The sequence below is a fragment of the Melozone crissalis genome, unplaced genomic scaffold (assembly GCF_028551555.1).
Source record: "Melozone crissalis strain CALT ecotype California unplaced genomic scaffold, PUWL_Pcris_2 ptg000018l_1, whole genome shotgun sequence".
Taxonomy (NCBI): Eukaryota; Metazoa; Chordata; class Aves; order Passeriformes; family Passerellidae; genus Melozone; species Melozone crissalis.
The window spans coordinates 16,848,344-16,861,118 of record NW_026535796.1 but is presented as its reverse complement, the minus strand read 5'-3'; the positions used below and the strand labels follow the sequence as shown (position 1 = coordinate 16,861,118).

General features: G+C 45.0%; 1 protein-coding gene across 2 annotated transcripts in view; it reads right to left on the bottom strand.

Annotated features, from left to right (window-relative positions):
* Window positions 1-12,775, bottom strand: part of TSPAN18 (tetraspanin 18) — a 119,360-nt gene continuing 106,585 nt past the window's right edge. For both annotated transcript variants that reach the window (XM_054275268.1, XM_054275269.1), the window contains 4 exons: window positions 8,220-8,318; window positions 6,805-6,984; window positions 3,904-3,987; window positions 1-2,971 (listed from right to left, as the gene is read on the bottom strand). In XM_054275268.1, coding sequence (XP_054131243.1) covers window positions 2,924-2,971; window positions 3,904-3,987; window positions 6,805-6,984; window positions 8,220-8,318 — 411 coding nt within the window. In that variant the 3' untranslated portion in view covers window positions 1-2,923. The remainder of the gene's footprint in view (window positions 2,972-3,903; window positions 3,988-6,804; window positions 6,985-8,219; window positions 8,319-12,775) is intronic.

The following is a 12,775-nucleotide window of genomic DNA, read 5'->3' as shown; positions in this document are numbered from 1 at the left end:
CTGCTTTCTGGGCTTGCTTGTTCATTAAATTCCCCCAAGGAAATTCCTTCTGCCTGTTACCAACTGCTAAAGATCCTCTCAGACTTGCACATATCTTTACAGCTATCTCCATTTCTTGTTTGGAATTGCTGCCTGGCCTTTTGAGCTGTGTTCCCAGTGGCACATGAGCCAGCCTGCAGAGAGAATTTGAAGTCTTCACACAGCAAAGAGCAGTGGGGGATCAAAAAAGGTAGAAGAGGAGAAACAGCTGTGCACAGCCCAGAATAACAGATGAAGAAGAGATCCTTTTGAAGGTACAGGGGACTACCACTAGGGAGAGAGGGAAAGCAAGAAAGCTAAAAACAGACAAAGCAATGAGTACAGAATTAGGAAAGCCAAAGAGAAACAAGCCAGCCAAGATCATACTTCAGGCATGTGTATTTAGTACTTAGTGCTCTGGCTGCTTTGGTCTGGTTGCCCCAGCTCTAACAGGTTTTTTTCCCCATGCCACTGGTGGCAGAAAAGGCTTTTAGGCTTTTTTCCCCTTCAGCCACCCACCATGCACAAATGAGGATAATTTGCCAGCCAGGCCCTGACCTGAGAACTCTACATAATAAACTGATGGGAAAGGAAGAAACTGGAGACTGGGGGAGGCAGTTCTGCTTCTTTCGATCACCTCCAGCCAAATTACCAACTCTGCTGACAGTTTTGTTCCTTCCCTGGGAATTGCTGTCCCAGAACAGTCACTGACACCAGCTCCTGAGGCAGAAGGAGAACAGATAAGCTTGCTTTCTGCTCAGCCCATTCCCTACAAGACTGGTAGATGGAACAGATTTTTCTTATCTTAAGTGCAGCATCTGCGGTCCAGGACAAATACTGCTGGGTTTTGGCTAACAAAACTGTTTTTCTTTATTAAACAACAGACCAGAGATTAATGCTAGAATGCCTCATTACAAGGAGGTCCAGAGGGAAATAGTTCTGAACAGATTTCCAGAAGGTTTAATGCAACATCTGACGCTGCTCAGCAGCCCTGGCAACATATTTTGTTGCTGGAATATGCTGACTGCAGCATGGGGAGGCTGCAGCTCTACCTGTCCAGCCCTCTCTTGCCATTGAATAAATTGTTCTCAAATGAAGCTTGGAAAAGCTCCTAATGCCTCCTTCCTGTTCCCTAGTATCCTGATTCCCCAATCTAGATACTTAGCCATAATCTTTGTCTATTGTGGCCCCAGCTTTCTGGTGCTTTCCTTCCTTGCCTGTAGTCTATGCAGTGCCGCTGGGAGAGCTCAAGGGACACAGCCTCAGGGGTGTAAGGCAACAGCCAGAGGATGAACGTGCTGCTGCTGCAAAACCTGGGCACAAAGTTTAATGCTCTGCTCCTTCCTTGCCAGAGATTACAGCTTTCCGAGGAGCTGGTTTGAGCCTATATAAAAGTGCTCCCATAATCTGAGCCTATAAAATTTGTAAAAAGACCTAATCTAAACAAGAAACCACATCCCCTTCTGTCATTCCCCAGTAAAATGAGTTTGGGGTCAGGGAGTAAGTGACCAGATGAACAATTAAGGCAGCAGGGATTGATGATTCCAGATGAGAAACTAGTCACCTGTGCAAATCAATATCCACGGCCGCAGCAGCAGCTGGAGCAGTGTGGCTGCACACAGGATGTTCTTGGATCATGCCTGGCGTCTCACTAGCTCCAGCTTAATCTCTGACCAAGGTCCAGTCCCAGCCATCTTTCTCAGGTTCACTTCCAAATGATTGAGCAGGTGACATGTTAGTTAAATACCAAACTATCTCAAGGGAGGAAACACTATCAACTAAAACAATTCTGACTTGATTACTTTCATCATAAGCCCATGGGAGAATCTCAGGGGAAATTCTCTGACCAGAAATGATTCCACCAGACTGGTCCAGGAAACCAGCATGGGAGTGGTTGACAAACTTCAGCCTCTTCAATCCAGCACCATGTCTGGACCTCTCCTTAAGGCTGGAAAAACATGCAGAAACCACTGCAAATATTTATGCTAACAGAGCACCACAAACCATTTTTTGCAAGTATCAGAGAAAAGGCAAAGGCTGACAAGATTTAAACAGTATATCCTCCCTTCTCAGGAAGGCAGCAGTATCAATGATGCTTGACCAGAGCCATTCTTTTCCCCAGGAGATGGGAACACAGCAGGGAACCACTTGGTCTCTTTCACAACAGTGAACAATAAATCTTAGTAAAAACAGAAAGGTAGGCACCAAACTCTTGACCCTCAGCCAGCCTTAGCTGAGTCCCATTGTTAAGTTAGATCACGCTGCTCCTGCTTGGAGTTCTAGAGAAAAGCCAGCCTCACTGAAGTGCTTGATATCTCTGACAAGTTTCACATGACAGGGGCAATGCTTCCACTGAAGAATGAGTGTTCTCATCCTGTGGCTGGGAATTAAAGCCAGAATCTTGCAGATGTTGACTACACCTGCTTAGACAAGCCACCACTGCTTGTTTCAAACCCACCTGGACAGATAAGGCCAACCTGTTGCCTTATGCAGCCCCTGCATGTCTGTTCTTGGGTCCTTTGTTGTCTAAAGCACGATGAAGTGGTGAATGTAGGCTCAGCCTGGTGTGAGAGGCAGCTGTGCTCCTCCTCCCTGACCCCCACCAGCTCCATCCGTCTCTAGTGCAATCGGCGGCTCTGGGCTCCTGCTCCACAGTTACTGCGGGTGGCTCTGGGCAAGGGTCCGGTGTACAGTGTAGTGCACATCACCTCAAAGTTCCAGCCCCTGAAGTACAATCCTTTTGGTCATTCATATATTACAACCCTCTTTTTTTCTTTTTATTTTTTTATCCCTGTCCCGTTTTGTTAAAAAAAATAAAGTTTTTTTGGGCGTTTTCAGGTTTTGTTTCTTCGGATTTTCCTTCTTTCTTCTGAGCATGTGGGGAACGTGGTGGTTCATGGGCCACTTACTGGATCCCTCGAAAGAGACACATAGCAAAGATCATGGCAAACAGCTGGGAAGAAGAGAGCAAAAACAAAACAGAGAACCATAAATGTCAACTGCATCTTCCATAACATCAGCAAAGCCCTCCCTGGCCCTGGGACCACCCCCATTGCTTCCTCCTACCCAGCAGTCAGTGATGCAGAGAGGGGGACCCATACCACCCACAGGAGGCTGTGGCAAAACTCCTCTGCCCCTCCCTGCCCCCCAAACTGTTAGTGGCTACAGCAGCAGCCTGACTTCATTCCCAAACTGCTCTTGGTGCCACAGGGGCACAGGATCCACAGTCCCTGCTCTGCACATCTCTGCTACTGCCTGGCATGGGCACAACATAGCCTTTGTGGGAGGCTGCTGCTCCTCTGCCCAGATCTCTCCTTTGCCCAAGATGGGGGGCTTTTAAAGTACCCAGCCTTTCTCTGCAATGCCACAGAGACATAATTTCTGGGCTAAAACCATGTCTGGTGGATGCCTGTTCTCCAGAGACATCGCCAAAGAAGTGGGTACTAATACAGGACAATGAAAGTGCTCTGGAGCCCATCTTTTCAGTCTCTAAACAGGTTTTAAAGCACAGGCAGGGTTTGAGCACATTAACCAAGTGACAGATTAGTCAGCTGGCCGGGGCACTGTGGCAGTGGGAGCAGTGGCTGTGCAGGGTCCTGTGGAGAGCACCAGGTCCCCAAAGCCCCTGTGGCCAGCGTGGCAGGGCATGAGCTCTGTGCAGGCCCAGCACGAGGTGGCACTGCAGGCATGTGGCACCCGTTACTTCCCTGCCCTTTGTGTCAAAGGCTCAAGGAGCCTCTTTCCAGGCAATTAAACCCACAAGCTGATAGCCTGCTTGCACTTTGCCAGAGCAGCTTTCCCTGGCGAGAGGGAGCAGCTGCCTGTTTGCCTTGCTGCTGGCACCTTACTGACACTGCTTTGTTCCAGTCACACAGCAGTCAGTACCTCAATAGCCAGCACTCCGATGGCAAGAGCTCCTGCCAGGTACACGTACGTCTCAAAGGAGTTCAGGATCACGGTGTAGCAGCCCTAGGGAAGACAAAGCATGGTGAGATACACCTGAGCAGCACATTGTGGTGTTCTCACAGCAGACACGAGGTGCTCTCAGACCAGGCACCACAAGCATGGCCCCCTCTCACCACCTCACCCAGCCCCACAGGAGGCAGAGGTCCATGGGACAGTGCAGGGGAAGAGGAAGGTGTTGCTGTAGTGCACTGGGAGTGGTTCACACCCCTCACTGACCATGAGGAACTGTGAGTTCCTGCAGGCCAGAGAGGAGCAGCACAGAGAGGAGCTCCATCTGCAAAGGGCAGAGACTAAGCACAGAGGGAAGGACACACTGCAGGTGACAGACATCCCAGACTGGCTAGAGAAAAGGATTATTTATTTAAAGCCAAGGTAGGAAATTCTTGATTCATCTCTCACAGCCAGCAGCTCTTTACCAACCCAGGACCTTTTCTCTGTGTTTCCACCCAAAGAGGCTGGCTGAACACCTGCTGATCTTGCTATAGAAGAAGAATTTCATTAGGAACTCAGGGCCATGCACTATGGCAATTATTCCATTTATGAAGCATAGCCACCATCACCCTTAATTAAATTTATGATTGCTAATACAATTAACAGCAGGTAGATCTTCTTGCAAAGTTTACAGGATATTTCTGGAAATCACCAGCTTACCCTGGCCTCAGTTTTCCCAGCCTAAAATTTCAACCCACTGGGAAATTTCTGCAAACATAAAGAAAAAAAAAAAAATAAAATTCTGCAAACATAAAGAGAAAAGCAGATTGGAGTTTGTCCAATATGAAAAGCAGATTCCTCTCCACAGAGAATATACTTCACACATACATTTTAATCCTATCTATACTGCTAGGATATTTCAATCACCTGTTTTTTTCCCTTCCACCAGTCTTGGAACTGCAAAGACAGCACAATAGTTATGTACCTGTATCCATGCCACACCCTGCTCACTGTGAGTGAGGCACAACTGGTGGAGAGTGATGGAGGGCATGAAGAAGATCCATTCATGAGGTTACCCCAGGGAACCCAGACTGCTGGGGCAGTAACTGAGCTGTTAAAACCATGCTCTTGCCAACATGAGACCACTCAGCATCAGTTTTCTTCCAGCCATGTTTCAGCCAAATCTTCAGAGAAAAGCATCCAGCTCAGCAACAAATATTTGTGTGCTTGCCAGACCTCCAACCTTAACCCAGCCTTCAGCATGCTCTGCTCAGCTGGCTACAAACCCGAGCAAGCACAAATGTGTCAGCACTGTCCTACCAGCATGGTGGCCCAAGAGCTTGACTTTGCTCCAGCAATGCCTCAATTCAGCTCTCAGTTGCTCAGGATTGTCTCTCCTGTTTTACAAAGTGTACCACTCTGTGCTTGATGACACCTGCTGTCTACACAGCTTCTTCCACCAACACTCTGGGACACGGGCTTGCAGGAAGCCTCCCTTTCAATGGAAATGGTAAGCTTCAGCATTGCCACTCAGGGAAAACTTTAACCCCCTTTCTCACAATGCATTTCTCTTTCCCTCCCTGCTGTCTGTCATCTCTCTCCTCCCCATCTATTCCCAGCAATCAGACCTGGCAGAAGCAGCATGGTGCTGTCTGCTATGATCTCTCACCCAGAGTGCCTTTGCCAACCATTTCCAGCTGCCAGGCAGGGAACAGTTGACATGCTGCTTCCAAAATCCTTTCCTCTCTTTCTCAATCTGCTCTTAAGTGCTGAAAAGAGGACCACTGCCTAGTCTGGAGGGAGAAGGAGGCTTGGTACATATGATCAGTACAGAGCTCATTTGGTTTAACTAATGCTGAGGTGAACACAATCAGAAACTTTGCTGGAAAGTTTCTTAAACATCACGTCTTGGTGACATTGGAAAGAAACTCAACCCTGCATCAATAGGATGAACTGTATTGTCATAGTCCAATACTGCAAAAAATTGCCAAGTAAAGAAGCCTGGCAAAAGAATCATAGATTAGAACTATAGAATGGTCTGGGTTGGGCAGGCCCTAAAGATCACCTAGTTCCAACCCCTCTGCTACAGTCAAACCACTGCCACTAGACCAGGATGCTCAAAGCCCCATCCAACCTGGCCATGAACATTTCTAGTGATGAGGCATCCACAACTTCTCTGAACAACCTTTCTCCACATCTCACCACCCTCACAGTCAATAATTTCCTCTGTAATATCTAGACTAAAGCTACACTCTTTCAGTGTAAGGCAATTCCTCCTTGGCCTATCATTACACGCCTTTGTAAAAAGTCTCTCCATCTTTCTTTGTAGGCCCCCTGCAGGTACTGGAAGACAGCTATATGAAATGCCCTTTTTCTGCAGTAAAGAGTAAAGAAGCAGAGAAATGCAGCTTTCCAAATTCTCTTCCTTAAAAAACAGACATGGTTTTCTGTGTCTGTTTAGCCCTTGATATTTTGATTGTATATATTGATTAGGAGTCTTTGTGAACTAAATTGGAACCATTCCTGCAGCAAGAGCCAACTCCATCTCATCCTACCTGACCTGTGCTAGCTTGCTAATTAACTTCTCAGAGGCAGTTCTAACCTTCATAAACACAACAGAACTTGATCTAAATTTCCACCTTACCTCTCAATCCCTTAGGAAAATATTTGTATTTCTGATGATACAGCACAACATGGACTTAGCAGTGTATACAATGAAAGGAGATTTTCAAAATCAGCCATATGCCATCACTTCAAAAGCTGTCAGCAGGAGCGTAATTAGGATGTGAGGTACAGTCAGGACCTGCCAGATTCACCATCTACCCAAGACCACTACAGCCATCTCTACCCACTGTGAAGCTCCTTCTTCTAGTGTTCAGCCTCCCTTACCTGCCGGTTCTGAAACCTCTCAATGCCTTCTAGACAAGCTTCCTTGTTGACAAACATCCCCTCCCGGCTCTGGAGCTCTCGCTGGCAGCAAGCCTCTGGTGTTGACTTTTCCAAAGAAGAATATGGCAGGTGACGAATATCTTCAAAATCTTCTGGTCCATTCACTCCACAGCAGGCAAACTGGAGAAAAGCACAGAGAAGAAAGGAAAACAGAATTGACACTTTTCCCTCAAAGCAAATTTGGGAAATCTAATACCTATTCCTGTAGGGATCGAAGTTTTAGTCAAAGCAGGGACAAAACAGCTATTGCTTCCCAAGAATTGGGTTGTGCTTGTTCCTTGGAGCTTCTGTTTCAATGAAACTTTATGAAGTCCCAATGTTTCTATGTCATACTGTAGATTCTAAGGTGCTACTGGGAATATTGCTGCAAACTACACGGGGCTTTGGGGCATATCCAGAATGACTTGAGATCACCCAGCAGTATGACCCAGGCTCCCAACCACCCTTTCTCCTCATAGCTAATGGCCAGAATTGTTGCTGCTCAAAGGCATTGCTAGGTGATTTGAGTAAGGTCCCTCTTTAGGATTCCAGTCAGATGCTTTTTAAGGATTCAAGTCATTCTCTGACTCCGTCTCCTTTCAGTCAGCCAAAGGAAATGTCTTTATTAAAGTCCTGAATCAGCATGAAGGGCAGCAATCATCCTTTCCTTTTAAGATTAAAATTGACTTTTCATCTGCAGAAGCTGGCATCCTGCTTTTCATTCCTGAAGGTATACACCATGGGGTGTACAGAGCACTAACACATGTGTACACATACACACACACACACACACAGAGATTGAATTCCTTGTGGTAGGTAATAACAACTGCAGTTCCAATGACAGTTGACCCGTAACCTGCCCAATTATGGGTGTAATAGCAAAGTCAGTTTTGATAGCTAATATTTCTGTAGTGAAAATACATCATTAGGCACACTCCTGCCTAAACTGCTGTTAACTACAAAACACAAGTTAATGCCAGCTTTTGGCTGCTGTTGGCTGGGAATAATTTCAAAGCAGTCTGCAAAGTGAAAGGCCCAGAGCAAATACAGTGATACCCAGTTGCAGACACCTCCACTGCTCTCTGTGCCCAATATTTGAAAAGTGAAGGTACTCCAATGCCTAAGGCTTTGGCAAATCAGGTGACCCTGATGCAGTCACTAGGAGTGTCTCTCTCAGGACTGGTGGCAGCTCCATTTGAGAAAGATTGACTGCCAGCCAAAGTCTCACCTCCCTTCAACCACAAGCCCTGGTGCTAGGCTGGACATGACAGGATGGTTGAAGCAGGCTGGCCCTGGGAGAGCTGAGGGTGTGGGCTGAGCAGTGTGTTGGTGGCCACTGACCACAGGCAGAATGGGACTGGCACGGTCTGACTCACTGTGATCATAACAGAGTTCCAGGTGGAAGAGAAGACGTCCGTGTCGTTGTTCCTCTGGTAGTGCTTCTTCAGCTCCTTGGTGAAGAACTCTCTGGTCAGCTGAAATGCACAGACAGGTGGAAATGTAAAGGCTATTGCCAACACCTTTTCCAAACATTTCCCAAAGCCCCCTTCTGTGAATGATGGGCGTTCTTTGTTTTTTGGGTTGTTTTTTTTTTTTTTTTTTTTTTTTGCAAACTTCAGAGAAGAAACATGTGAAAAGCCATTGGCTGAGCCATATCTATGCAGAGGGTGAAGGGTACCTGTTCAATACAACTGTCACTCATTAAAGTCAGGGACTAAACTATATCTGTACTTCTAAAATAATGTTTACACTTAAATGTTGGTTGGTTTTAGATTTTCTTGGGGTTTGTTGTTGTTGTTGTTTTTTAATTTTCAGCACTATTTGAAAGTATTTAATAAATTGAAACAGGCCTGAACCAGAGTTTAGAAAGATTGTCAAATCCACATCCAAACTGTATTTTCACTTGCTATGCTTTATGAGGTCTGCAAGCAAAGCTTGATTTTCCCCTCCACTTTTCAGTCAAACCAGTTAACTTCCTCCTAACAATAGAGGAACTGCTCTGGATTTACTTCAATATGTGAGAAAACAGAATGAAGCCTTAACATGAAACTTTATAGAAATTATAAAGTAAAAAAAAATTCATTAATAGCCACTAGTCAAGTCATCTTATGAATCAGAAAAAACGCTATTTGCTTGACAATGTTTTTGATTATCTAAATTAACCTGTATACATGAAGGAAAAAAACCCTCTTTATATTTAGATAATGTAAACATTTTTCCAAAAGTCAATAATATAAATTATTGGAATTTCATTTACCCCTGTCTATATTTACAGTAAAACAGATTAAATGCACAAACAATTTGTTCCAGAGTCTTCTTGAGAAGTTAGACACCTTGAAATTACATTTACTTATGATGAGTCTCTGGAGAAATAGTGAACATACAATCCTAATAATCATGTTAAACTGAACATCCCAGTTCAATCTTGTTGCCTTTCTGTCACTTCAGGACAAAAACTTCAAGAAATCCTCTTTCACGTTCCCAATAGATCTGGACTTGTGCGGTCCCTTCTCCAAAATGTCTTGTGATTTGTGATCCAAACAGACAAAATCTTCTGCCACTGCAAAAGCCACAGTGAAGGGGGCTGGCCTTGGCTGGCTGCAGCGCTGCTGTGATGTTGCATATTTGTAGGATCAGGAATTAAGCTGCCTGAAAAATACCCTTTCTATTCCCCCCCGTTGTTCATACAGCACTGCTGACGCAGTAACAGAGACTGCTACAAGCTGGTTTCAGGTTCTTGATATGCAACGTGAAATATCTCACATACACATACATATGTATGAGCTCTATGGGTGGGCACAAAAGCACAAGCACAAAACTGTTTATTTCATTTGTATTACAAAATTTAAGGACAAAACCCCCACTTTAGTGACTTTTTAAAAGACCCTGGATACCACCTAATATTGGCTTCTCTTTTACAAATACAAACAAAGGCCAAATGTAATTACTACATCAGTACTGGGTAAAACTTTGTCACAAATGCTTGAATTGTGCAATTAGCTCAATCTCACGACCTTTAATTAGTTATACCATTTAATTCCTAAATTACTTTTTAGTCACAGATATTAACTATTTTTTTTGCTTTTGAACATTAAAATACCAGAGGACATGGCATTTTTGGGAATTTGGTGCACTGAAGGAAGGTGAGGTTAGAAGATGCTGAAATATGAAATATGTCCTCAGTGTTCTCCTTTCCTTCCCTTTCTCTGAGTACTTTTATCTAGGCAGCACCCAACCCTGCAGAGAGCAGCACATTTTTTTGATGCTCGTCTGTTCCTGAAGCACACACTTTGAAACTGATATTACTGCTGGTAATAATCCCAGCCGGCTGCCTTTGTTGGGGTCTAAAACAAAAGAGTAATTTAAATATAAAGTGAAACCTTTATTTTGACAGCAGCAATCCCAGAGGAAATTGTTCAGAGTTTGTGTGTGATTTTTACAACACTTGGCCGAAAACAAAGCCTAGTACTGGAAGAGTACATTTGCCAGGAAAATAACTGATTCCATTTTGTTGGTCTTAAACTGCTTATCCTGAGCATCTCAAGTTCAGAAGAATGGGGCCAAAAAGAAAAAATTCCTGTTTTAAAGAATTGCTGACAAAGGAGGATGAAATAAGACAGTCCTATTGCCATGCCCAGGGCTCTCCTCTAGCTGAAACAAGTACCGGCCCTGATGAGATCAGTGCACATTGGACTGTTATGGCAAGAACCATTCAGAAAGGAGCACAGGATCTACTGATAAAACTAGAGCTTCACACAGGCTTTGACAACACAGTGGTGGCAGCCACAGCCATGAGCAATAAGGAGCTGTTCAGCTGTGCTTTGGGCGGGGCGCTTCCAGCGAAGCACATGCACGCATACATTTACATGGCAGTGAATGAAGTGACACTGCTTTGTCACACTGGTCAGAAAATAGCTTTGCTGGAATTAGTGCAGCCAGATAAAAGGGGTTTAGAAAAAGGAGGGCATTTCTGCGCAACACAGGCATGCTGGCACTGCCCAGGAAGGTCAGAGCCTCCTCAAGGATACTGAGTGCTGTGCAAGAAGCTGCCTTCATGGTGCCTGCTTGGGGAACAGGACACACTCCTGCCCATCTACATCAGCCTGGAACATTCTGCTGGGTCTGGCACAGTACAGGGCATGGAGGTGCAGTCACCAGTGCTGCACTTCCCTCTCCTACCATGCCTTCCATCTGAGACACCTCTGCTCAGCTGAGGAAGGTTCACGTTCTATGTCTGAGGACATAGAGGCACTAGTGTCCAGGGTGGCTTTCTTATTACATGTTAGAACTGGAGCTAAAATCCAAACATCTGGACTCCACCCAAAGCCTGCCACTGGACTCTTCTGTTCCCTACCATCCTGCTTTCTTGCTTGCTAAGACAGTTCACTAAGAATCAAATATCCCTCCAAGGTTTTTCCCATCCAGACCTCTCAATGGCATATAAAGAGCAATTCCTATTGCTCTTTCAGAGTCTCTCTCTAGTGTCCATGAAAGTCATTATTTTATGGAGACTCTTCTAGATGATAAAGGGTTCTCCACCCCCAAAACCTCCTTTTCTAAGGAAGATAAACTCTGGTAATCACCTAGCTAATTAACAGCAGCCTTCTTCTTCAGAGACTGTTTTTAAATAGCTCTTTGGAAGTGCAGCTGGACTTGCAGATCACAGTAGTTCACCTTTGTGAACACCATCTTCACTTACCCCACCACCTTGCTGCGCTTCACTGACTCTTCCTCTCATGTCAAATCTCAGCAGAAAACATCTCTTTTCTCCCCTATTTTTGTCTCTTGATTTCTCTCACTCCCTTAGCTGTTAATAATTTAACCCCATTGAGTGTTTGGGAGCTGGTTTGAGTGTAAAACTATACAAGAGAAAGCTGCACTGAACATAATCTGTAAAGCAAACAGATAAAGTGTATCTTTTGTCTCATTTTACACACGCAGAGAGGCCACAGCCATAAGGACTGGTGCAGCAACCATCACAGAATCCTGCTTGGTAAGCTTCGAAGAAATTTAAATTGGCTAAGTGTGCATTTGCCATCACATGCCCTGAAAGTAATATATTTCAAAAGAAAGAGAAAAGCAAATGTGATCTTGGCTTTAAATTGCTACTGTGAAGTATTCTTCCCACCATGGGATCAATGAAAGACCACCTCTGTACATCCGTATAGCTCACCCTAACTCACACGTGACAGCTAAATTGGCCACAAGTAGCTTCCAAGTCAGACAAGCTACCACCACAATATACAGCAATGCCAAAACAATGGTGTATTTTTTCTCTCTGAGGAGAGAACAAACCACAAGGACTCGCAGATCAAGTTTGACTTCTGCATAGAGCCATCTCCAGCTATGCTGGGATCTGACGTTCTTCATTCCTTCTCATTTAAGCCCTTCCTGTCAATCATTCTGACAGAGTGGGAAGCTGGTGCTACAAACAAGGAGACAAGCTCAAGAAAGATAGAAGTTTGTTCCCCTTCAAGTCTTATCTCACAAAACACTGCCAGATGCCACAGAAGTCTAGAATAACCACTGCGACCTTATCTTGCAAGATAACATGATCTTACATGTCCCGTGGCTCCCATGGGAGTGGAAGGTACCAATGCTTTGCCCAGAAGCAAGCTGTAGGCAGGAGGACAATCCCAGGACTTGCAGCAAGCCTGGGCAGTTTCTTGTACCTTTTACCAGTTTCCCACAGAGAAGGGGGGAGGTAGGAGCCATCAGCTGGGAGCTGCTTGCCCACCTCCTGCTCTCCAGGGACTGTGTTCTGTCTCTGTCACAAATGAATTCTCTAAAAACTCCCAACAGCAGAGCTGTAATCACCACCAGACACCGCATACTGCAATATGTTTATAGGTGTTTCCATAAGAGCATGGTCTAAAAGCCTAAACTGGAATGGGGTACCCATTCTATGTGCAGAGTGCCATCTCTTCCCCAC